Source organism: Mauremys mutica, chromosome 17 (genome assembly GCF_020497125.1).
Source record: "Mauremys mutica isolate MM-2020 ecotype Southern chromosome 17, ASM2049712v1, whole genome shotgun sequence".
NCBI lineage: Eukaryota > Metazoa > Chordata > Testudines > Geoemydidae > Mauremys > Mauremys mutica.
In genome coordinates this window covers 23013231-23037600 of record NC_059088.1, presented here as the reverse complement: position 1 = coordinate 23037600, position 24370 = coordinate 23013231, and the positions used below count along the sequence as shown (strand labels likewise).

Genomic DNA, 24370 nt, shown 5'->3' with positions numbered 1-24370 from the left:
TCAGGCTTTGGTGCAAGTGACGGCGGAGGCGGCGTGGGCGCCCGAGGCCGGGGGGGGGCGCCCCTCTTCCAGCCACTTGTCCAGGCTGCGGCGCCGGGCGTTCATGAAGAAGTTACTGACGGTGGAGAGCTCCAGGCCCAGCTGCTGGGCGATGGTGACCTGCAGGTCCTTGGAAGGCCGCTGGTTCTCGTGGAAGATGGCGTGAAGCGTGCGGCGCTGGATGTCCGTGAAGACCAGCCGGTGCCGCTTAGGGACGTGGTTTCTGTCGGCTTTGCTTTGCTCTTGCTCTTTCCTTTTGCAGGCTGCGGCAGAGGGAGAGAAGAGGAGACGCGGTCAGAGGGGCGCGGCCGCCCAGAGACACTGGAGCGGGGCATGCGGGTGGGCAGGTTTAGTGCCAGGGAACCAGCCCAGCCTATAACCCTGGAGACTAGAATCCTCCCGCTACCCCCAGCCCTGAGGAGCTTTCCACATGCTGCTTGGAGTCCCCGGCCCCACTCCCGATCCTCAGCCACAAGCTCAGCTCAGGGGGGGACCTGCCCTGCTGGATTAGCACAGGGGCTTGTCCAGCTTCCTCGCTGCTAAGAAACCCAGCAGCAAAGGGCTAACCCGCCCCACGGGAAGTTTCCTCCTGACCCGCATTGGGAGTTCGCCCTGAAGGAGGAGGGTGCCTGCCCCAGCAAGGGACGCCTGATCCCCTGGCAGGGGATGGGAATTTCATCCAGCCCTGATCCAGGATTCTTTAACCACAAGACCAGCCTTGTGGGCTCATAGGGACAGCTTGTTTGGATCAGAACCAAGGTCCAGCCAGCCTGCTATCCTACCTCCCACAGGGGCCAGTACCAGCTGCTTCAGAAGAAGGGGTCAGAACCTCACAGTGGCAGATGGGGGGATATATGGGATATAAGTTTGCACTGGGGTAAATGACTGCATAAGGTGCAGGGCAAAGGAGACTCGCCCCCGGCGTTAGGTCATGTCCCAGTCTCCTTCCTTCCTCCCTCCTCCGGGGACAAGTCTCCTTTGCCCTGCACCTTGTGCAGTCATTTACACCAGTGCAAACTTATATCACACCAGCCCCCAGCTGGGCTCAGGTCCCCGGGCTGCCGGGCGCCGCACGGACACCCGGCAAGAACCAGGCCCTGCCCCGACAACTCACACTCTGTTGCCATAGCCGGGCCTACGAGTTTCCCCTAATTGTCAGCTCAGCTGCAGGGAGTGAGCGTGAGCTCAGGAGATGTCAGGATGACCCAGAACAACAACCCCGGGCAGACGTGAGACAGACAGAGATTGAATTTGTCCAAACAAACAGGTCTCCTGATATAACTCAAGGACTGAGTTCGGAGCATGCCTGCTGAGCCAGAGATGTGTGAGGCCGGACCAGAACTGGCGTGAGACGTTAGGCCTAATGGGGTGACAAAATACCCCCGGAGACTGGAATCCTGAGGGGAGTTGTCATAACATGGGGCCTAGCAGGCCGACACCGCTTAGGAGCTCAGCTGCTGAAGAGCTGGTAAAACGAACACACCGTGGGGCAGAGCATTGAAGCTTGGCCACCCACCGCCCGTGCTCTGTGGAGGCCTTCTGGCTTCGGGGTTGCCAACGCGGTATCCTTCACCAGGGCTGAGATCACTCCAAGATAAAGAAAACTAGAGATGCCCCGGATAGAGCCCTCGATCCCCTAGGCTAGGCCAGCCCTGCCCGTCTGGCCACCTGCGCCAGTCTGGTGTGTCTTCTGCTCTTGACACAACCTACGCCGATACCACACGGACACAGCTGGACCCTAAGTAATCACATTGACTTGTGCCAGTCCTAGCTCCCAAGGCTGCTACTCCGGCTAGCGTCGAAAACGCAGACCCCGGTGAGCGCCGCCAGAGGGCTTGCCGACCATTTAAAGGGATGTCACCCTCTCCCGCCGCGCACCACGTAACTGCAGCCTGACGCAGGTTGTAGCAGCCTCCCCACTCACTCCAGGTGAGTAACCTCCGCCCGGCTTCAGGTAGGGTGTCAATAACCATTCACAGCTAAGGAAACCAACGATGCACGAGAACCGCCACTTCATTTCGCTAGAGCCTCGTCCAGCCGCCCGCCCGCCATTAATATTGTATCAGGCACTTCAGGAGGCGCGTTTGGGATGATGGATGGGATGGGCCAAGGGATACCAGTGATGGACAAGAGGCTGGTGTGTGTGTGTTGGGGGGTGAGATGTTAAATGCTGTTGTATTCAGCCACCGATCCCGGCTGAAAGGCAGGCAGAGCTATTTTGGGAGTCCTCGGTCCAGTGCTTCATGGGCCAGGCTCCCAGATCGATAGGGCCTGGCTAATCATAGAATATCAGGGTTGGAAGGGACCTCAGGAGGGATCTAGTCCAACTCCTTGCTCAAAGCAGGACCAACCCCAGCTAAATCATCCCAACCAGGGCTTTGTCAAGCCTGACCTTAAAAATCTCTAAGGAAGGAGATTCCACCACCTCCCTAGGAACCCCTTCCAGTGCTTCACCACCCTCCTAGGGAAATAAAGACACGCTGCAACCCAGCAAGACCAGCTAAGCACTTCCGACTCCGTATCATACAACCGAGGCCCGGGGACGTCAGGCAAACGTCTGATTGATGCAGATGGTCACCAGGTGGCTGTCCCTTTTATCTGCTGTGCCTCTTCTTTAGCCTAGTATCTGAGCACCTCGTGATCATTAATGGCCTGATCCGCCCAACCCCTCTGTGAGGCAGATGGGGAAACCGAGGCACAGAGCGGCCAAGTGACTGTAACAGAGCAGGGAATGGCACAGAGCAGGCCTGTGCCCTAGCCACTGGACCAACCTGAAGGTCACTCAACCAACCCTGTTCCAAGGCTGGCTCTGGGAGCTGGGCTCAGCCGTCCTTGGACCTGGTTTAGCCGGGACTGAGAGCCCAGTGGCCAGGTGTGCCGGAAGTCTGGGCCTCAGTCAGTCGCTAGAGGATAAAAAGGTGACTCTGTAGTTCCCAGCGGGAGAACTGCAGAGGGAGGCTGCAGCTGGGCTGAAATCAGCTGGCAGGGTGGCTGTGAGAATGACGAAGGCCCGTTAGAGATGCAGCTGACAGAATCACCTGACTCCAGGAGCTGGGACTTTAAGCACCAAATGGCACGGGAGTTGGCGATGCTGCCCTGCATGCCAAGCCCACCCTCCCAGAATGCACCTGCTGATCTAGCCAGTGTAAGTGAGGCTGGTCGAAGGCCTCACGGATTTTCACCTGCTTCCCTTGCTCAGCTTTGATGTTTGTGAAGCTTCAAGACCTCAGGATCTGGCCACAGCTCCCCTGGACTGGTGAGGATCCTAAATCCCCTGTTAGTGTGAAACAGCGGGAGAGGGCTGTCCCATGCAAGCTGGGCCGTGGCAACGGCTGGTGTTTGGGTTTTGGGAGTTGGGGGGGTGTTTTCAACACCGGCGTTCTGCAGCCAGCCTTCAACCAGAGCCCTGCACACGTCTCTGTCAGCCCCCTGGCAGCGTACCATGTGAGGTGACACCCCCTGCCCCCCCCCAGCCTCCTGCCTTGTGCACCCACCAGGCCAGCTGTACAGACACGTCTCTCCCCAAGTGGCACCGCCGCACAGCGATGATCTATGGCTCTGTCTCACGGTTGTGAAACATGAGGGCTCTGCCTTCCCCTCCTCCCCACCCCCCCAGTTCCTTCCGTGCCCCCCGCCCCCAACCAGCCCCCCCCACCCCACCCCCGCTCCCCGCCTGGCTCCTCATCTGGGGCCGCACGCTGATAGAAAATATTGATCAGATCCAAGCAGCGCGTCTGCAAACAACAGCCTATTTCGCGTTAACCCTTGCCGGGCTGGGCTTCAAGCAGCCACGGATGGCATTTGCGGGGTGGGGGGGTGAGGGGGGAGGGGTTTTCTCAGCAGCCCTGGGGGAGGTTTGAAAGGAGTATAATCTCCTTCAGCAGGGGACTGGAAACCTAGCTATGCTGGTTCAGATTAAGCCCCTGCTCTGTTGGTTAGAACCCGAATCTCCCACTGAGGTTGCAGCGGGTCCCAGAGTTAAGCAGAACGGGGCAGTTCCCACGGCTCATGCCTCCTGGAGCTCTTGTTTCAGGCTGGCTGCAAACTCAGGCTGGCATCAGTCCCATTTCCAAGCTTTTCTTCCGTCCCGCCTCCTTCAAGCGACGGCAGGCGCCGGGGCCCATCGCCCCTCTGGGTGCCTTAATCCAGCCCTGAGGGTGCCTGATTTGAGCCAAAGCAGCTGCCCTAGCGCACCGGGCAGCCGCTACCCTGTCACCATCACGCAAAGTCAAAGAGGCCCCGAATAGATGAATAGCTATTTTGTGTGTGTGTGGCAGGGGGAGGGGGATGTCTCCTGTCTTAGTACCTAAAGACCCCACCCAAGCCATGGTCTGACACAAGATGAGCGCCAGCCACAGAAATTCAGAGGCTTTGAACACCCTCAGACTTCGACGGGGAGGAGTTTGGATCCGGGGTGGGCAGGGGTGATCCTGGTGACAATCCCTAGTTCTAATGAGTAACACCGGGAGGACAGGACTTGTCCGCCTGGTCTGGATTGGTCTCCTCCTAGCCAAGCAACCCAGCCTGCCTGCGGCGACCAGCCCCACTGGCTTCAAAGAGGGAGGGCCCAGGGGACAAGATTTTGTTTTCAGGACATCTTCCATCAGAAGATCTCAAAGCCCTTTGCAAAGAAACTCCCTGCCCCCCTTCCCCATTTTGTGTCTTGCTCTTGTTAAGAGCCGATCACAACCCCAGTCTCACTCCCCTTCCCTGCTTGCTCCCTCTCTCCCACCAATATATTCCCCACCTGCTCTCATAACAGCCCTGCTGGCGGTGTCACAATGTGCCCACAGCAGGAATCTCACAAGACGGCTGGATTGGCAGAAAATTAAAGGCCTGATTTTTCCCAGGCGTTGGGCATCTGCAACTCCCTCTGGGACTGGCAGGAGCTGGGGGGAGGCTCCCCTGGACGAGTCACATCTTCTGTCTGTGCCTCAGTTCCCCAGCCACTAAAATGAGTATAATAACCCTTCACTTGTCTGTCTAGACTTCAGGGCAGGGACGTGGCTGGGCAGCGCCTGGCACGATGGGGCCCCGATCTCGGTCACTGTGTGCCTGGGCAGCGCCCGGCGCGACGGGGCCCTGATCTCGGTCACTGTGTGCCTGGGCAGCGCCCGGCGCAACGGGGCCCTGATCTCGGTCACTGTGTGCCTGGGCAGCGCCCGGCATGACGGGGCCCTGATCTCGGTCACTGTGTGCCTGGGCAGCGCCCGGCATGACGGGGCCCTGATCTCAGTCACTGTGTGCCTGGGCAGCGCCCGGCGTGACGGGGCCCCGATCTCAGTCACTGTGTGCCTGGGCAGCGCCCGGCGCGACGGGGCCCCGATCTCGGTCACTGTGTGCCTGGGCAGCACCTGGCGCGACGGGGCCCCGATCTCGGTCACTGTGTGCCTGGGCAGCGCCTGGCACGACGGGGCCCCGATCTCGGTCACTGTGTGCCTGGGCAGCACCTGGCGCGACAGGGCCCTGATCTCGGTCACTGTGTGCCTGGGCAGCGCCCAGCGCGACGGGGCCCTGATCTCGGTCACTGTGTGCCTGGGCAGCACCTGGCGCGACAGGGCCCTGATCTCGGTCACTGTGTGCCTGGGCAGCGCCTGGCACGACGGGGCCCCGATCTCGGTCACTGTGTGCCTGGGCAGCACCCGGCGCGACAGGGCCCTGATCTCGGTCACTGTGTGCCTGGGCAGCGCCCAGCGCGACGGGGCCCTGATCTCGGTCACTGTGTGCCTGGGCAGCGCCCGGCGCAACGGGGCCCTGATCTCGGTCACTGTGTGCCTGGGCAGCGCCCGGCGCAACGGGGCCCTGATCTCGGTCACTGTGTGTCTGGGCAGCGCCCGGCGCAACGGGGCCCTGATCTCGGTCACTGTGTGTCTGGGCAGCGCCCGGCGCAACGGGGCCCTGATCTCGGTCACTGTGTGTCTGGGCAGCGCCCGGCGCGACGGGGCCCTGATCTCGGTCACTGTGTGCCTGGGCAGCGCCCGGCGCGACGGGGCCCTGATCTCAGTCACTGTGTGCCTGGGCAGCGCCCGGCGCGACGGGGCCCTGATCTCAGTCACTGTGTGTCTGGGCAGCGCCCGGCGCGACGGGGCCCTGATCTCAGTCACTGTGTGCCTGGGCAGCGCCCGGCGCGACGGGGCCCTGATCTCAGTCACTGTGTGCCTGGGCAGCGCCCGGCGCGACGGGGCCCTGATCTCAGTCACTGTGTGTCTGGGCAGCACCTGGCATGACAGGGCCCTGATCTCAGCCAGGGCTTTGAGCTCCCCTCCAGTTTCCTTCAGTTTCACTGACTTCCCCATTTCAGGGGTGTGACCGAGGGGGATTTTGGCCCTAAGATTCCAGGTTGGGATCCCAAGTGATTTCGGTGCCCATATCCTACTGGGTCAGCTCCAGCCACCCTACCGCAGCAATTGGCCTAAAGGACCAGAGCAGCCTGGTCCCTTGGTGCCGGGGGGGGGGGGGTCCGGCCTGTCGTCCCTGCTCTAGTCCTTGGACCCAGGCACCGGGACAGAGGAGAGGAGCAGGTGACATGACGGTTAGGGCCTGTCGACGGCCCAGACCAACGCAGGCAGTGAGGGAGCGTGGCCGTGAATCACGCTGCCGAGATAAATCGCCCAGCAGGGGTTGCCATGGCAATGGGGAAGGCCAGGCAGATTGGTAGGCTCCTCTCTGGACACAGGGGCACGGGGGTCACCGGGGAGGGCGAGGGGCTGGGGGAGTCAGTGCCCAAGGAAAGGATGACACAGTTTGGCTGCCCTGCTCCTCTCACGAGCATTTATACCTGTGCGGGGGGGGGGGGCACTGCTCCCCAGTCAGCCCCCCCCCCACACTTTGGGGCAGGGCAATGGACACCAGGTCCCAAACCTTCACCCCCAGGAGGGCCAGTTCTGCTCTCTGGGGCAGCCCCCTGCACTCAGTGGGGACTACGGGGACCTGTGGCCGGGTGGACCATGCTCCTACCACGTGGCCTCTCTTCCCATTTTCTTTGCACCTGCTTCCGCCGTTCCCACGCGACCTGCTGTCCTTTAAGGTCACTTCTCCTGCTCTCCCTGTCTCCCCCCTCCTCCGAAAACCCCTTGGCCAATCCTTTCCCAGCTGGATTCAGCCCCCAAGCCTTAAAAGACCCATATTTGGGGGAGCTTCCCCAGCCCTGGAGGAGGACAAACATTGGGAACAGCCAACAGGTCCTTTAAGCATCTCCGCTGGGACAGGAAAGAGTACCGAGCTAAAATGTACAAATGTACATTTACATCCATGCATTACAACCATACCGAGCTAAAAACCAGCCCCTGGCCCGCGGAGAAGATCTGGCTGAGTCCAAAGGGCCTGATCTCTTTCATAGAACCATAGAATCTCAGGGTTGGAAGGGACCTCAGGAGGTCACCTAGTCCAACCCCCTGCTCAAAGCAGGATCAATCCCCAACTAAATCATCCCAGCCAGGGCTTTGTCAAGCCGGGCCTTAAAAACCTCCAAGGATGGAGATTCCACCCCCCAGAGGAAGGCTGGCTGGCCCGAGACTCCGGCAATATGGCCTCCATCATGGCCCCGTGGCTACCAGGCTGCCATGGCCAGGTTGGGTTTTAAGGCGGTTGAGAGGAAGAATCTCTGCTGACGCTGTCTCTCACCTGGGCCTGGTTCTTATTCGCAGCTCCTTTCAGAGGAGAGTAAATACGCCCACTCTCAGGCCGCTCCCAGACCCACCCTGTGCACGAGAAACGACTTCCAGGGACTCGCCTCCATGGAGAATTTTGCCGTCACTTTGCACAGACGATAAACACAGGCTGGGGGAGGGAAAGGGGGGGATGCAAAAAGAGGGGGCTAATTTTGGCAAATCCAAATCAATGCTTCCCTGGCAGAAAAGCCCCCCTGGGGAATCGGGCGCAGGGAATTGTGGGCTATTGACTACTAGCTTGTGACTGTCACTGACTGACTGACTGAAAGGAGGAGAGAGAGAAAAAAAAATCAATGGCTTCCCTTAAATAAAGCACCCCGAGGGGGGGTCTGGAAACCAGCCAGGAATTTGCTCCTCCTCCCTTCCCCCATGGCAGCCTGGATTGAGTCTGGGTCTCTGCAGCATGGATGGAGTCTGGCACCTGCCCTGCTTGCCAGTCTGTGTCCCTGCCACGTCCATCTGGTACCCAGCCCCGCTGAACCAATGGGCCCAGGGATTGCAGCGTTACTTCGTGCTTTCCCAGCCCCCCACTGTGGGGTGTTAGGAGAGATGGGTAAACGGAGGGGGATGCTACTGCCCGAGGGTGTGCAGAGACTCAGGGCCAGGAATCAAAACCCCAGGCATCCTGGATCCCAGGCCCAGACGCTAGATCATGCTCCCCTCAGGAGCTGGGAAAAGAAGACGGAGTCCCCCAGCCCACGTCTCCTGCTCTAACCACTAGGCACCACTCCCCTCCGGGAGCAGAGACTAGAACCCAGATACCCTGCTCCCTTGCTTTAATGGGGCACTGGGGATCGCCCGGCCGCAGGAGCTGCTCCCCGTTCAGCGTGAAGCCACCGGGCCAGAGATCTGCACTGGCTCCCTCCGTGAAATTCTCCCATTGCGGGGTTCTCCTTGCCCAGCATTCAGAGTTGCTCTGGCTGGGAGCAGCCGCTCCTTTGATGGCGGGCTGGGAAGATTTGACTCATTGCCCCCACCTGCATCCTCAGTGAACATGGAGTCAGTAAACCCCTGCAGCCCCTCCCCTCCCCCACTGAAACATAGTGTCCCCCCACCCCCGTTAACTGCCTCCAGAGCGGACATGGGCAGCCCCAGTGTTCCCAGAGCTTATTGACCTTCCATCAACAACCCCATGTGAGCAGGCCTCCTCAGGAGACCCTACAATAACAAATCAGCTGGATACAGGAGTCAAGGGGAGCTGATACATCCAGGAGCACTCAGTGGGGTTCTGTCTCTCCATCTGGCTCCCATCACAGCACCTCACCATCTTTATCCTCCCCATCTTCTGGGAGGCAGGGCAGGACTATTCTCCGCATTGTACGGATGGGGAACTAGGAACAGAGAGACTAGAGCCCTGCTCCGCAGAGGTCTGCAGGCCGGTGACTCCCCATTGAAAGCAATGAGAGTTAGGCACCTCAATACCTTTCAGGAGCTAGTCTAGGTGCATCTACACCAGGGGTTCTCAAACTGGGGGTCAGGACCCCTCAGGGGGTCGCGAGCTGTCAGCCTCCACCCCAAACATCCAGCTTTTATAATGGTGTTATAAATCAAAAACACTTTTTTATATATTTAGGGGTGGGGGGGTCGCACTCAGAGGCTTGTTATTGAAAGGGGTCACCAGTACAAAAGTTTGAGAACCCCTGTGTTGTAAGGCTGGGTTCACACTCAGGTTTGAGCCTCAGCCCCCGTATCCATCGCCACACAAATCAGTCTGATGTGGGTCAGCAAGCCCTGGGGACCTGGTCGGATCCTATGGCCCATCTTGGAAGGGTGTCTGAGCCTGAGACTCCGATCCAAGCCCTGTCATTTTGCAGTGTGGACGCAGCTCAAGCCGCAGACCCGAGCCAGAAGGTTTGCGCAGGGCGGTGTGGACGCTGCAAGATGCAGGCCCAGCAACCATAAACCCAGGGGATACTTGGAAACACCAAGTCCACAAGCCTGGGTCCCACAGATGCAGGTTCACAAGGCAGGGTAGACATCCCAGGGGTACCCCCACCCCCAAACCTGGTGTCAGAACCCGAGCAGGAACGGCCACACAGCTATTTTTAGGGCCATTGCAAGTCTGTAGAGTCGTGTCCTGAGCCTTGTTGCCATGGTTTTTAGGGGATGGGTTTTTTTGCAGTGTAGACGCACCCTTAGGGTAGAGGTCCGGCCCAGGGCTGCAGCCCAGGCTCTGGGACCCTCCCACCACTCTGGCTCCGAGCCTGAACATGTCCACAACAATTAAACGCCCCCTGCACCCGAGCCCAAGTCAGCTGGCCCAGGCCAGCCGCGGGTTTTTCACGGCAGCGTAGAGGTGCTCTCAGGAAGTTTGTGGCAGAAGGAACTGAGCCCACCTGGGACATCTCCTAAGTCACAAGCTACTGGCCTAACCCCCCGCCTCCCATCAGCCTTCCCCTCTCTCGTCTCTGTCTGCACACAGCCAGCATCCTGACTCGACCTGCCCATCAAACCTAGAGTGGCTCTCCTCTCGCTAATTACTCGAAGTCCGGCTCATGGCTCACCCAGCAGGAATTTGCACGGATCCTAAGAGGACAGAGCAGCAGCAGCCGCCACAGCAGGGAACATTTTCTCCCTGGTAAAGTTCAGCCCAGCCAATTCCCAGCTGTTTGACTTCATTCTCCCAAGTGTCGCCCCCACCCCTTGAGCTTTTACCCCAGCCGTTCGGTCGAGGTTACAGAGCATCTCCTAATTCAAGCAGGAGAGGAGTCAATTGCTCTGTCTCTTAGGAACATGAACGTTTCATTTTAATTTTTGACACTAGACTAGGGAGCGCGGCTAGTGCAGAAGGGGTCTGGGAGACGGGACACCTGGGGTCTATTCCCAGCTCCAGGAAAGAGGTGTGTTTATAATACCACAAATAGCAGCTTCTTTCCAGTAAGACTCTCAAAGGGCCCCACCCACCCACAGGAGGGTCAGTATCTTGGGGATGGGGACAGTGGAGTTCACAGAAAAGAAGCAACTGGCGCACGTGGGAACAGAACTCAGGATTCCCAGTCTCATCCCCCATTCCTGTGTGGGTTTCCCATCTCTGCCACGGACTTCCTGTGTCCCATCAAGCAAATCCCCTCTCTGTGCCTCAGTTTCCCCATCTGTAAACTGGGGGTGCTGACCCTCCCCTCCTGCAAATGACTTCATTAACCGATGCTAGGAAAGTGCTACGAGACCCTGCAATCACAGGAGCTTGTAGGGTGAAGGATGACAGCTGTTAGACTGTTTGCTCTCTGGGTGGGTTTGACGGCGGCCCACAAAAGCACAAATCCTAATGCCACATTATTCCTTCTGACCGACCGTCGGGCAGAATTCAGATTCTCCTCCAGCCCCAAAGGGCTCCAGCAGGGAATATTCCTGCGCTTCAAAATAATGCTGAGCGACCACTGGATTTTTTGGTGCAGGGGCCAAACCAAAACCTCCCCCCCCGCAATCCTATTAGTTCTTAACCGAAAACTATTTTTTCCATTGAATCAGAAAACAAAATGTCATTGGACATTTTGTGTTGCCTTGCAACGAAGATTCCCACCCCCCAATTTTTTATTTCAATCCAGCCGGTTCAGGTACTTTGCCCTCCAAGAGCATCATCATGGTGCTGGACGTTTTCGTCTCTGATCACAGGGGCTAAGAACCAACAACTCGCTGCACCCAGAGCAGCCATCAGAAGGCAACAGCTTTGGGTCACTGACGACCAGGCTGTGGAGCTCAGACCTGGACCCCTGAAGGGGGTTTCACCAGGGCAGGGGTGAGATGCATGGGGAGGAGAGAGGTGTTGGGCAGGGGAAGCCTGGCCTGAGTGGCACCTGGTTGTGGTTTCCAGGTGGCAGCCAAACCAGAGATCGCTCCAAAGAGCGGGGCTGGTGGACTGGGCCCAGTTCTGGTCTCTCCCTGGTTCTACGCGAGCAAATCTCCATGGTTTCCAGTGGGCTCTGGCTCGGATCCTCAGTGGATCCACACCAGCATTATTAGCACAAGAATCGGGACCCCTGTCTCTATCCGCCAGGCTGCTCCCCTTCAAATCAGGAGCCTGGCTCTGATGGGAGCAGGGGCAACTCGGTTGTTTTCCAGCCGGTTCTGTTTAGCCCCCGTTGCAGCTGCTGCTGCTGCTCGCCCTCCCCGCTGTCGATTCGCAGCCTCGCTCTTCGATTCCTCTGCAGCAGCCAGGCCCCGTGTTTTGTCTGTGGCTCACGTACTGGAGCGGATTCTGCAAAGGGGACGCGCTGCGCCTCACTGCGGCGGAGGTGGGGGGATGCGGGGCTGGTGGGAATGGCCAGCCTGCCTCCCCCGGGGCCTGGATTTCTGCACTGAAATGCACAGGCCAGGAGGCTCTGGTGGGGAAGCCGGAGGAGAGTGTGTGTGTGGGGGGGGGGGGGGGTGTCGATGCCCTTCATGACCTGTGCACCCCCTGATGCAACACCCCCGCAAAGCAGCCACCTCTCCCCATTTCCCAGCAAAGCTGTAACAGCAGAGCATTCACACCATTACATAATTACCCCTTTACCCACGACATTTTTACTCACCCTTCAGAGCTAAGGGATAAGACACTAGACTGGGTCTAGTCCTTACCCTGCCATGGGCCAGTTTGAGTGACTTGGGGAGTGGGACATTCACACTTTGTGCCTCAGTTTCCCTCCCCTCCACACACACCCCTTTCGTCGGTCTTGTCTAAGCCCTCTGGGGCAGAGACTGCCTCTCACTCTGTGTCCGCGCCCAATGGGGTCTCTAAGGCTCTAGTCCAATATGAGTAACAATGGCCTGCTACGGAGCAATAGTCTCAAGTTGCAGAGGGGGAGGTCTAGGTTGGATATTAGGAAACACTATTTCACTAGGAGGGTGGTGAAGCACTGGAATGGGTTCCCTAGGGAGGTGGTGGAATCTCCTTCCTTAGAGGTTTTTAAGGTCAGACTTGACGAAGCCCTGGCTGGGATGATTTAGTGGGAATTGGTCCTGCTTTGAGCAGGGGATTGGACTAGATACCTCCTGAGGTCCCTTCCAATCCTGCTCGTCTATGATTATCAGTATTTGACGACCCCTTGCAGCACAAAGTACACTTTGTTAAGTAGCAGCCTTGGGTTTTTAACCGTGTGGGATCTTAGGCCCGGGGAACTAAGCTTTGTGTGTCGATCCCTGCACCCGCACCGAGCCCGGTTAACGTGATTGGGGTTCTGGGGCGGGGGTTTCCTGCACGGAATGGCTTGTGGGCCTGACGCCTCGTCAGCACATTTGTTACAGAGCTAGCCCGGTGTTTGCCTCTCGCTACGTCGTATCAGGGGGATCGTTGCTCTCCTGGCCCCCAGCACACTCTCCAGCCAGCCGTCCGAGCCCTGCGCCTTGTGAACTCCCTAGCGCCAGGCGGGGGCGAACACCACCAAGTCAGGACAATCACGCTTTGCGCCCGTGACAATGGCCGGGTCACAGAGACTCAGACCTGAACACCTAGAGGAGGAAACACCGGTTGATTGAAAGGCTGCTGGGCCAATCCCAGAGTTTTCCCCCAGCTCTAGAAGGGGCCAAGAGGATATATTAATGTCTGTAAAGCAGTTAAGGTGAAAAATGGCACAGAACTGCTGTGGGAGGTAACTAGGGTCCTGGGAATCAGGACTCCTGGGTTCCATCCCTAACCTGCTGTCTTGCCCATAGCCTTGCTCTGTGCCTCAGTTTCCCCATCTGTAAAACAGGACTAACGATACTCGCCTTCCTGGGAGAGCCACGGATGAGACGTGCTACCCATTATTACACCTTGGTGCGTTAAAGTTTTTACTGATTATGAGTTGCCAGCATGTGGCTCCATTTGGCCTGGGTTTGAAGTCTGGGGCGGTATTTGTTTTCACACGGCTAAGGCCATAAGCAAATCGAAATCCAACTCTTACTTATATGGCTACAGCCCTGGTCTGTATTGTTTATAGCGTCAAAGGTCAGATGGGACCCACCGATCATCCCCCTGACCTCCTGGATAGCCTGGGCCATGAACACTGCCCAGCTGCCCCCACATTCATCCCCATAACCCAGGGGTGGGCAAACTACAGCCCGGGGGATGCATCCTGCCCTTCAGACATTTTAATCAGGCCCTTGAGCTCCTGCCAGGGAGTGGGGTCAGGGGCTTGCCCAGCGCCGCGCAGCTCCCACAGCTCCCATTGGCTGGCAACCACGGCCAATGGGAGCTGCAGGGGTGGTGCCTGCGGATGGGGCAGTGCACAGCACCTCCTGGCCGCGCCTCCGCGTAAGAGCCGGAGGGGGGACATGCCGCTGCTTCTGGGAGCTGCTTGAGGTAAGCGCTGCCTGGAGCCTGCACTCCTGACCCGTTCCCACACCCCAACCCCCTGCCCCAGCCCTGATCCCCATCCCACCCTCCGAACCCCTCGGTCCCAGCCTCCCCCTGCACCCCAGAGCCTGCACCCCCAGCTGGAGCCCTCACCCCCACACCTGCACCCTAACCCCCTGCCCCCAGAGCCTCCTCCCGCACCCTGAACTCCTCATTTCTACGCCCCACCCCCAAGCCCAACCCCCAATTGCGTGAGCATTCATGGCCCACCATACAATTTCCATACCCAGATGTGACCCTCGGGCCAAAAAGTTTGCCCGCCCCTGCCATAACTAGAGTTCGACAGAAGCATCCCCGCCCTCAGGAGACTAAACGGAGGTGGCACCCAGGGCGGAGAGTTGACTCAGCGAGCTGAACTAGGACATAGGGTCTGGACACCCTTCAAGCCGGTGGCGTGACTCCCAGCTCGATACTGATGCTGGCTGCTATCGAGCTTGCATGATAAAAACAGAGCCGAGGGGCTAGGGGCCCCGAGTATCGCCTCCTATCTCAGGCAGGATCACACTGGGGCCGTGAGCCCCTTCTGGCCCGTGCCCGGCCAGGCTACGCTCTATTGTTAGTACGCTCCAACCACACCCCAGCTCAAAGGACAGACATAGCCAGAGATGTATTACGGTAGCGTCTACAGTCCCCAATCAAAACTGGGACCCATTTGCTACAATGAGAGAGAGCGTCCCTACCCCAAAGCGCTTACCAGCTAAAGAGACAAGCCAAAGGGTGGGAGGGGAAACTGAGGCACGGAGGGGGCAGCGAGTCGCCCAGGATCAGTGACAGGATCCCTGACCTCCTGGACCCCCGTTCAGTGCCCTGGCCGGCTGGACCTCAGCCCCCATGTGCTAGGTGCTGCACACAGATAGGAACAAAAAAGACAGTCCGGTCCCAAACCCCAGGTACCAGACGAATCTGAGTTTCTGGAGGCTCAGGCTAGGTGAGGTACCTGCCCCTTTGACAGCCTCGTCGCAACTGCATGTTGTTTGTAAATCCAAAGCACATTTATCTAAGGAAGCTGGAGATAAAAGGTCAAACCGCACATTAAGGTCTAGTGTGGGCCGACTTTTTATTATGTATTCTTCAGGCGGAGAAGTGGCCTCTAAGTATTACCGTATTTTTCCTAACAACCGCTGTCCTTCTAGGAGCCCTGTGTCAGATCACCCTGAGTTTTGGAAAAGGGGGCTGCTTTAGGCTGAAACAGAGAAAGTCCCGCAGGTTCATTTGTAACTTTAGCCTAGAAAGGTTTGATCCTGCACTCGTTAGAGTCAATGGCAAAACCCACATAGACTTTAATGGTGCAGAATTGGACCCTTAAATTAATAAGATCTCAGCTGATGTCCAGTTGTAATTTTCGGGAAAGCAATTACATTTAGAGGGAGTCAGTATTGCCCACCCCAAGCAATCAAACAACATGAGTTAACGCCCTCTCCCCCAAAAAATCACATGATTGGATCAAAAAGCGTGGAATTTTAACTAGAATAAATCCTGGGTTGTTTTTATTTGCCATCTCCTCTTGGAGCCTTTAAGGGTCACATTTGCAAACTTCTCTCAACAACTCCAAAGGTTAGAAATAATAAATAACAAAAGTAAGCGGCAATGCAACATTCTTACATCACCTGACTCCAGGAGCTGGAGCTTTAAGGAAACCCATCAGCATCGCAATAAAATTGCAAAGAGTTGGCAGCACAACAGGTCGAATCCTACAACCTTTGTCCCTGAAAGTAATAGCAGTAGACTCAGCAACGCTACTCTCGGGAGTCCAAGATGCTGGATCTTGTGACAGCTAGTCACCATCGTAGTCAATAGCACAACGCTCACTGACTTCAGCGAGAGCAGGATTGGCCCCTGTGTATCTGCCACATAGCTGTAAAGGGACTCAGTTTTAAATCAATAGGAATAATCTAAAGAGAGACGCATTTCAAGTGAAATCAATTAAAAAAAAAAAACCAACCAACCTTCCCTGCCATCCCATAGTATGGTAACAGCTGATTGTACTAAAAGTGACACGTGTAAGGCCAAGAATTTTGCAAAAAGGACTAGTGATTTTGCAAGCCCAACCCCAGACATCTTACAGAGGCCTGAGTTCCCACCTTCCAAAAACCAGGTCTCAAGACGGGCATCTGAAAGCCGGGGCACCTGTTATTGACTATTTGTATTGTGATAGCACCTAGGAGCCCCAGTCAGACCTCAGGAGCTCATGGGGCCAGGTGCTTGTGTCTAAAATCGTTCGTCATATTTTAAAAAGTCCTGGGGACAGATTCGTAAAGCTTTTTAGGCACCTGAACATGCAGGTGGGCACTGCTGAAACTCCCACTAGGCACCGATCTGCATCTTTCGCAAGCTAAATGTATTTAAACCAGCGGTTCTCAAACTCTGGTCCGCGCACGGATAGTTCCCTCTAAGGTGCGCACCTGGGCAGCCGCACACAAGAGTGAAGGGCCACCCACCTAATTAGTGGAGCTGTGCAGACGTGGCTCCACTGATTAGGTGCCTGGATGAAGCACATGTAAGGTGAGGTGGTGGCCTTGGGGGAGGGGGGGATAGGAAGTACGTAGGAGGGGACAGTGGGGTGAGAAGAGGGGGTGGGCACAATTTGGGACGTGCAGGGCTATGGCGGCCAGAGAAAGTGGCCACTTTCCCCAGCTCCAGGGCTGTGGCTACCAGGGAGAGACACCCGCCCCGCCCCCCCCTCCCAGCCTCAGCTCTGTGGCTGCCGCGGCAGGGGAGAGACCCCCTCCTTCCCAGCCCCAGCTCAGGGGCTGCCGCAGCAGAGGAGAGACCCCCCTCCTTCCCAGCCCCAGCTCGGGGGCTGCCGCGGCAGGGGAGAGACCCCCCTCCTTCCCAGCCCCAGCTCAGGGGCTGCCGCAGCAGGGGAGAGCGGGCACAACCATCGCATTAGAAAGGTAAGACTCCTGATATTAAAATAGGAGTTGTGTGCTTTTAATTTGTAGAACAAAAAACGTTAATTATTATTAATTTTTTTATATAGGGCTTTCATCCAAAGCACTTTACAATAGTTAGCTAACGGCACAAACAACATTTGGAAAGATCGTTAAGTGGTCCGCCGAGACCCTCAGCCATTTTCAAGTGGTTCACGAAAAAAAAAAAGTTTGAGAGCCACTGATGTAAATAATCTCCCTCTCTTTTTCTGTATAAATATCTGCATGCTGTTGATTTTATGTGGAAGGTGCTCGGATGTCACGGTGACGGGCAACCGTATAAAACCCTAAGATAAGATAAATACACATCCCCACACCAGGGCCGCCCAGAGGATTCTGGGGGCCCAGGGTCTTTGGCGGCGGGGGCCCTGCTTCAGCGGTAAGTCGGTGGCGGGGGGTCCTTCTGTTCCGGGACCCGCCGCCAAAGTGCCCCAAAGATCCACGGCGGGGACCCCTCTCCGCCGAATTACCGCTGAAGCGGGACCTGCCGCCGAAGTGCAGCCCCCACCGCGGGTCTTCGGGGCACTTCGGCGGCGGGTCCTGGAATGGAAGGATCCCCCGCCGCCGAATTACCGCCGAAGACCCGGCTGCACTCCGGCGGCGGGTCCCACTTCGGCTGTAATTTGGCAGCGGGGGGGTCCTTCTATCCCGGAGAGGAAGGACTCCCTGCCAGCGAAGACCGGGAGTGAAGAAGCTCCGGGGGCCCGGGCCCCGCGAGAGTTTTCCGGGGCCCCCAGAGCGAGTGAAGGACCCCGCTCCAGGGGCCCCAAAAAACTCTCGTGGGGGCCCTTGCTGGGCCCGGGGCCTGGGGTAAATTGCCCCACTTGCCCCCCCCTCTGGGTGGCCCTGCCCCACACCCCTAATTGACTTTCATCAGGGATGCTCTGCATTTCCGCTTTACTCAGCTTTGGGTAGCAAAAGTAGCTTTCCTGGATAGTTTCATTTCCTGGCTCTCGGGCCCTGGCTCCATGCTGCTGCACTGACACAACACTGGAAAGTTTATATTAAAAAGTGCATGCGTGGGGGCGGGAACCGACCTGTTTTCCCATTAAGTTTTTGTTTGGTTTTAAAATTTCATAAAAACATTTCTATTCCGCCAAGGTGAAGTTCACCCTGCCACAGGCGTGTGGCACAAAACCTGTGCTCCGTTTTCATCCCGGGGCCTTAAAGCGCTTTACAGACGTTGATCAGCCTCCGTATGAGTGATCATCTGGAGAGGAAGGGGAAGCAGAAGCCCAGAGAGGTGAAAGGACCCACCCCAGGGGGCCCCACATGCCACGGGGAGGGAGAGAACCCAGGAGTCCTGCCCCCACTTTATTGCCTGCTGACAAGGGCTGTTTTTCTGGGGAATGCGTCACTGCGTGCAGTGCAATCGGATCTGTGCAAAGCTTCCAATTTACGCTGCACGACAATCCCTGTGCAAAACCCGATACCTCAGCACGGAGGGCCCCATTTCACAAGTCAAGATTTTGCCATGAACCCCGGCAAGCCTGGCTTCTCTTGGCAAAAAGTCTCTCCCACCCGGCCAAAATCCCTGATTCTGAGTTCCCTCCCCTGCAGCTTCCCCCAACCGGAGATTTGGAGTCTAGCCTCCTCCTGAAGTAGGGATTGCCTCCATATCCCACTCCTGATCCCCCTGAATGCCTCCCTGCGGCTCACTTCCCACCAGTAATGGCGCGACTGCTCCACGCGGGATTGATGGGCGCGAGTCCTCTGGTGGCACACGAGCACAGCTGCTGGTGGCGAGCAGGCAGATGGACGCATGCACTGTTGAATAGGGGTGCAATCCTGCCAGGCCCCATGCCGGGCATCACTTCAGAGTCAGCAGTAGAGGAAGGTGCCCAGGTCCTTTCTGTCTCCCACGTTCTCTGGGCCAGCTCAGAGCCCAAAGCACAAGGGCTGATCTCATGGGTGGCTCTTACTCAGTGGAAAAACAAGATTGGATTGAGGGGCGGGTCCCTCGCTTTGTTCCGTATTTGTACAGCCCTGGGCACCGTGGAGGCCTGGTCCATGACTGTGGCTCCGAGGCGCTAGGGCGTAACTAAAAATAACAACATAACAAATCACCGGCATGCAGCCGCCTCTGGGGTGGAAACAACCATCTAGCCTGCAGGATGCTGAACAGTGGCGGAGGGCTCAACTGAACTCGCAGACATGAGGCCATAGCTACGGAACGAGGGGCTGAAGGCAGCGACTGAAAAAGGATTTAAGGATCGTAGGAGACAGACACTAGGACATGAGCTCCCAGTGTGATGCTGTGGCGAAAAGGGCTCATGCCGTGCTTGGCCATAAACACAGGGAAGTAGTGAGTAGGGATGGGATTTCCCTGCTCTGGGAATACTGCAGCCAGGTCTGGCGACCACCGTTTAGAAAGGATGCCGAACACTTCGAGAAGGGGCAGAGAAGAGCCACAAAAATCAGGGATTTGAGGCCTGGGGAAAATGCCTTATGGGGAGAGACCCAGGGTCAGTCTCCGCTGCAGACCAAACCCCGCAACAGTGATTCTCAGAGCCCAGGTCAACTGATTCGGGCTTGCGCTACGGGGCTAGAAATTGTAGCATAGACATTCCTGCTCGGGGGCCGAAACCCCTGTCAAATGTAGTTGGTATTGACTTGGCTGGTGCTTTTTATGTGGCCTGTTGTAAAACTAGGCAAATATCTAGATGAGCTGAGTGCCCCCTGAGAGATCTCCGCTACCCCCAGGGGTATGCGCACCCCAGGCTGAGAACCACTGGTCTAGTGGGAAAATGCAGCATGAGAACCAAATGGCCTGAACTTGAAGCCAGAAAAATCCAAGCTCGAAAAAAGGCTCCCATTATTGGCAGTGCGGGTGACTAAGGCAAGTGGTGCATTCTCCATCGCTTGCTATCTTCAGATCACGACCGGCTGCTTGCCTGAAAGAGATGCTAGAGCTCAGCTGTGCTCCGGGAGGTCAGACTGGGTGATCTAACGGATCCCTTCTGGCCTTAAAATCTGTGAGGGCAACTCCCCTGATCTGGGTGGGTTTTCTCATCCATGCAGGACAGACCTGGGTTTCTCCGGGGTTCAGCCAAAGGGCGACAGGCCGCGTGGAGCTCAGTGTATATCTCCCAGAAGGGTGGAGATGAGCCGACTCTACTGGGATTCAAACGTGCAAGTCCAGGGAGCATAGGAATTGCAAACTCAGAGGTTTGTGGCCCCAAGCCAACCCCTCCAGCCGACGGGGTGGGAAGCCAAACACTTCTCTTAGCCCAGCCAAACCAGCGTTGCTAACACAGGGCTGCAGCTAAGTCCCTGGTGCTCACCAACTCTGCCCTAGCGACGGTGCCTGCCTGCATGCAGACCAGGGTCGCCGTCCGCAGGCCAGGTCACGCAACACAAGCCCACAACCGACGGTACTGAGAGACATTCGTCACTGCTGGGTTAACCCGGGGGCCGGTGTGCAGTGGGGCCTTCTGTACCCTTCTCTGCCCCCCACCCCGCGTCGACAGCTTCATTCCAGGCCGCCCACCCTTCCACAGCAGAGGGGACACAATCGAAGGCGGCCGCTGCTGCCCAATGTTAAGCAGCCATGAGGCTGCTCCGACAGTTCCGGGGACACCGGCTTGCATGGCTCAGGAGTCGGATCCGGACAACACAACCACCCCTCTGCCATGCTTTGGGCATCACAGGATCTGGCCCTCGGCCTTCACGGTGCTAACCTCAGAGCCTGGGCACTGCGACAAGAACCCCCCGCCAATGGCTTTCTTAGTCGATGCTAGAAATCAGAGGTGAGGAAAAGCCTAGTGCAGCTCCCCACCCCCCGCTGTCCCCAGCCCTAGGAATAAACGTGCTTCTGGGGGAAACCAGGGAGTGGAACCACACCCCAGAGAAGCCCTCTGCTTTCCCACGAGCCCTGGCAGGAATAAACGAAGTCAACGTCTCATGCCGCGATCCAGGTAAAAGGAGAGGAGCCGGAGGACGGAAAACACAGCGTGCAACTGGGGAGAGAGATGCCTTTGAAAATCACTAAACACCAGATCTAAAGCTCACGGCCATCACCAGGGGATTTGATGCTATAGCTCAGTCTCTGAGCTTACTGCTGTTTCCTGTTGCCCAGGCCGGCTCCTTCTCCTGCTAAGAGATGTCAATAAAACTCGGGGATTGGGAGAGTCCTCGGGGGTCTAAATATCATTACCACCAGCCACAAACACCCCCATTTTGTATCCCTTTTCCCAGTGGTGCCATAAGCCTCCCGACAGCATCATTAGCGGCTAACGAGCAAAGAGACACTGTTATCGCAGAGCCCTGCTGTGTCATATGATGGGGCCAGGACCGTTGTCACATGGCATTTAATAGACATACGCACAGAACCACCGCTAACTGGCTCACCGGGATGAAACGCCGAGAGATCGGGACCAGGCCGAGAGCCTGAAACACGGCCAATGCCTCGCATCGCCCCCCCCCCCACCGCCCCCGCCTTTGCTTTTCAAACGCACCAGCCCTGCTGAAGATGATGGGGGAGCCTCGCAAGCATGGAGGAGAAAGGAAAAAACAAAAAGAAGCGGAATCATTCCGAGCAGCCATGCAAACTCCTTGAACCACAGCGATGATATGAAGGGTCACCGGCCACCAAGATTAGGGCCAAGATTCTTCAAAACGAAGGACTAAAGTTAGGCTCCTAGATCCATAGCGAGGCCACGAAATAAGCAGTCTCGTTTTCGGAAGCGCTAAACACTCACCAGCTCCCAGCGATAAGGGCTCGGGAGGGGAGGGGGGAATCAGGCCAATCATTTAGGAGCCTAAATAGGGATTTAGGAGCCTCACTTTGGATAAGGGTCAAATCCTGAACTGGCCTCAATTCGGCAAAGTCCCTCCCTACAAAAGGGTATTAGTTTCATTGATTTTAATGGGACTTAAGCACGCGATTATCGTTAAGCGTGTGCTTAAGAGTCTCCTGCTTCAGGACTAGACTAGACTAGTGGGGGAGAAGCTCCTACACCAGGTTGTCACATCACTGCAGGGTTTCTTACACCCCCCCCCGAAGCATCTGGTGCTGGCCCCGGTCAGGTACTAGGTTAGATGGACCCAGAGATTGATCCAGCCTGGCTTGCCTAACCAGGACTCTGGCGTAAATCAGGATTGCGCCACTCAAGCCAATGGGAGTCACGCTGGTTTAGACCAGCTGAAATTCTGGCCCGCACTTTAGAAAATCCTGGGGGGGCTGGTCAATGAAAAAGGCCGTCCCCTCCCATCCGCTCTCTGTGGAGTTTTTCCCCTACAGCTTCCTCACACTAACCCTACAATAACAACATCAGCACAGAAACATCGCTCTCTTCACGGTCATGTGGACCCCATCCAAAGCTCACGGAAAGCAGTGGAGACTCCCATCCGCTTTGGCTCAGGCTTCCACGCCACGGGATAGGGCACACAACCGCGGAGAACGAGGTCTCCATCTTGACCGGGAGGCTGAGATGTTCGACTACACCATGGCAGCACGAGGAACAGCGATAGGCTACGGGGTGAGGTGACAAAATGGCTTTACCGGCATAAAAGGACAGAAGGCAAGTGGAGGGAAAAAAAAAGATGGAGCCTCTTGTGCGTATGTTGAAACCACCCCGAAACAATACAGGGGAATGCAGGAGAGAGAAGGCATCCGGAGATTCCTTTGCAACCCACTCCCCCACACCCCCCATAGCGTGGGTGTGTACATCGCAAGTTCTAATCAATAGCTATGATTCGTATTACCAAGCAATAAAGGCTCGGGGTGTAATTATTCATGCAGTGCGGCTTCATTCAGGCCTTCCAGTTTGCAAAGAGATTAGCAGAGTCACAGAGCTGGTGACCTTGGCTCTCTCTCCGAAATCAAGCGGCAGCGCCATATATCCCTGTATTGTTCCAGGCTCAGTTCCTGGTCATGCTCATAAAAAATATCTTACCTTCTAACCTTAAAGCTGCCATTCTCTGAAACTCCGGTTCCTGCAGCCAGCGCCACATCCTTTTGAAAGTCTCCCTCCCGGACTTAAGCTTGCTCCACGGCTTAGGGTTCCTGAGGAGGTCGGACAAGGTGCCTTGAGACCGGCACAACACCCTCTCGGCAAAGATGGCCTGGGGGATGCTGTATCTCTTGAGCTCAGCGATGATCCGCTGGGCCACTTCTTTGGTGTTGATCTCCTCCAGCTGGCTGGAGAGGACAGTGGTTTGGGTGGAGATAGGCTGGTTGGGTCTGGAATTCATGTCCGGCCTGGCATGGCCATAGGGGTGCTGGCCCATGCTGTTGGGGGATCCCATGGTAGAGTTCTGGGAGGGGGAAAGCTCCCTGGAAAAGTGCTGGTCGATCCTGCCAAACATGGCAGGGTGGGCTTCGAAGTTATTGGCCGCCACCATCTTCTCATTGCCCAAGTGTCCGGCGGAGTGGCCATAGCTATGCATGGGGGTCAGGTTAGGGCTGGGCAGGGATGACAGGCTCTGCCCCATGCCAAGATCCTTGTGGTAAGGGCTGTAAAAGTTACCACCAGAACCCAGGCCCCTTTCTTCCCGCATCAGGGTGAAGCTCCCAATCACGTTGCCCACCGGCAAGCACTGGTGGTGATGGTGCTGGTGGTGGAATTTCTCATGCAGCGGCTGCAGGGGGGTCAAGGTGGTGTAGCTGTTGGCGGCCCCAGGGGGCGAATCCCCACCAAAGCCAAGCCCTGGGTGCAAAGAGGTAGCCAGGTGGTGCTCGGCTCGGTGATACTCACTGCCGTCCAGCACCGAGGCCACCAGAGAAGGTCTGTGGAGAGCAGAGTGTAAGGCTCTGCCTTGACTGTGCATGAGCTCCTGGTCCTGGCTGGACATGTCCCCGGCGTTCTCCAAACCCAGCTGGACGTTCATGGCTGCAGGCTAGTGCATCCTCTCTTTATCTACCGTGCGACTCATTAATCTCTCGTTTCTTGAGTGTAGGGAAGGGCTTGCCGGATTTCAAGGGGGTCTGAGGAAACCTCTCTGCCTTGATCAGTGGGGTTGGGAGCACGGGCAAAGCGGGAAGTCCCCGATGTATCCAGCGACCAGATCTTGTCTCCAGTGTGAGAAATCTAACATCCACTGGACTTGTTTGCAGCCCCACAAAGACAAGGGCTCATCACTTCTCTCCAGCCCATAAACAAGCCCCCTTCAAACTGATCAGAAACTAGACCCATTCTAACCCAATGGTGGCTGGATTGGGGGGAAGGAATGGGGGGAGAGGAGGGAGGCTGGAGGATTCCCCCCACCCCCTCCCTTTAAACCCCAATCAAAGTGAGGAAGTTCATGAAGAACCTGGCTTACCTAGTGCCGGCTGCTGCATTTGTTGTGGGGGAGAAGGAGGGAGGGATGTAAAAATAAAAACAAACAACAACAACAATAATAATGAAATGAAAATCAGCAGCAGGGGTTCAGATCCCTCCCTTCCCGGAGCTTTCAGCAGAGGGGCTCCCGTGGCT

The 24370-nt window shown here is 56.9% G+C and overlaps 1 protein-coding gene across 1 annotated transcript; it reads right to left on the bottom strand.

Moving 5' to 3' along the window:
• LOC123351488 (hepatocyte nuclear factor 6-like) lies at window positions 1–23783 on the bottom strand. Its single transcript, XM_044990874.1, has 2 exons — window positions 22850–23783; window positions 1–302 (listed from the first exon to the last, which is right to left on the bottom strand). Exons 1-2 carry the CDS (start codon window positions 23781–23783, stop codon window positions 1–3), a joined length of 1236 nt encoding a protein of 411 aa, XP_044846809.1.
• Between the last annotated feature and the right edge of the window lie 587 nt (window positions 23784–24370).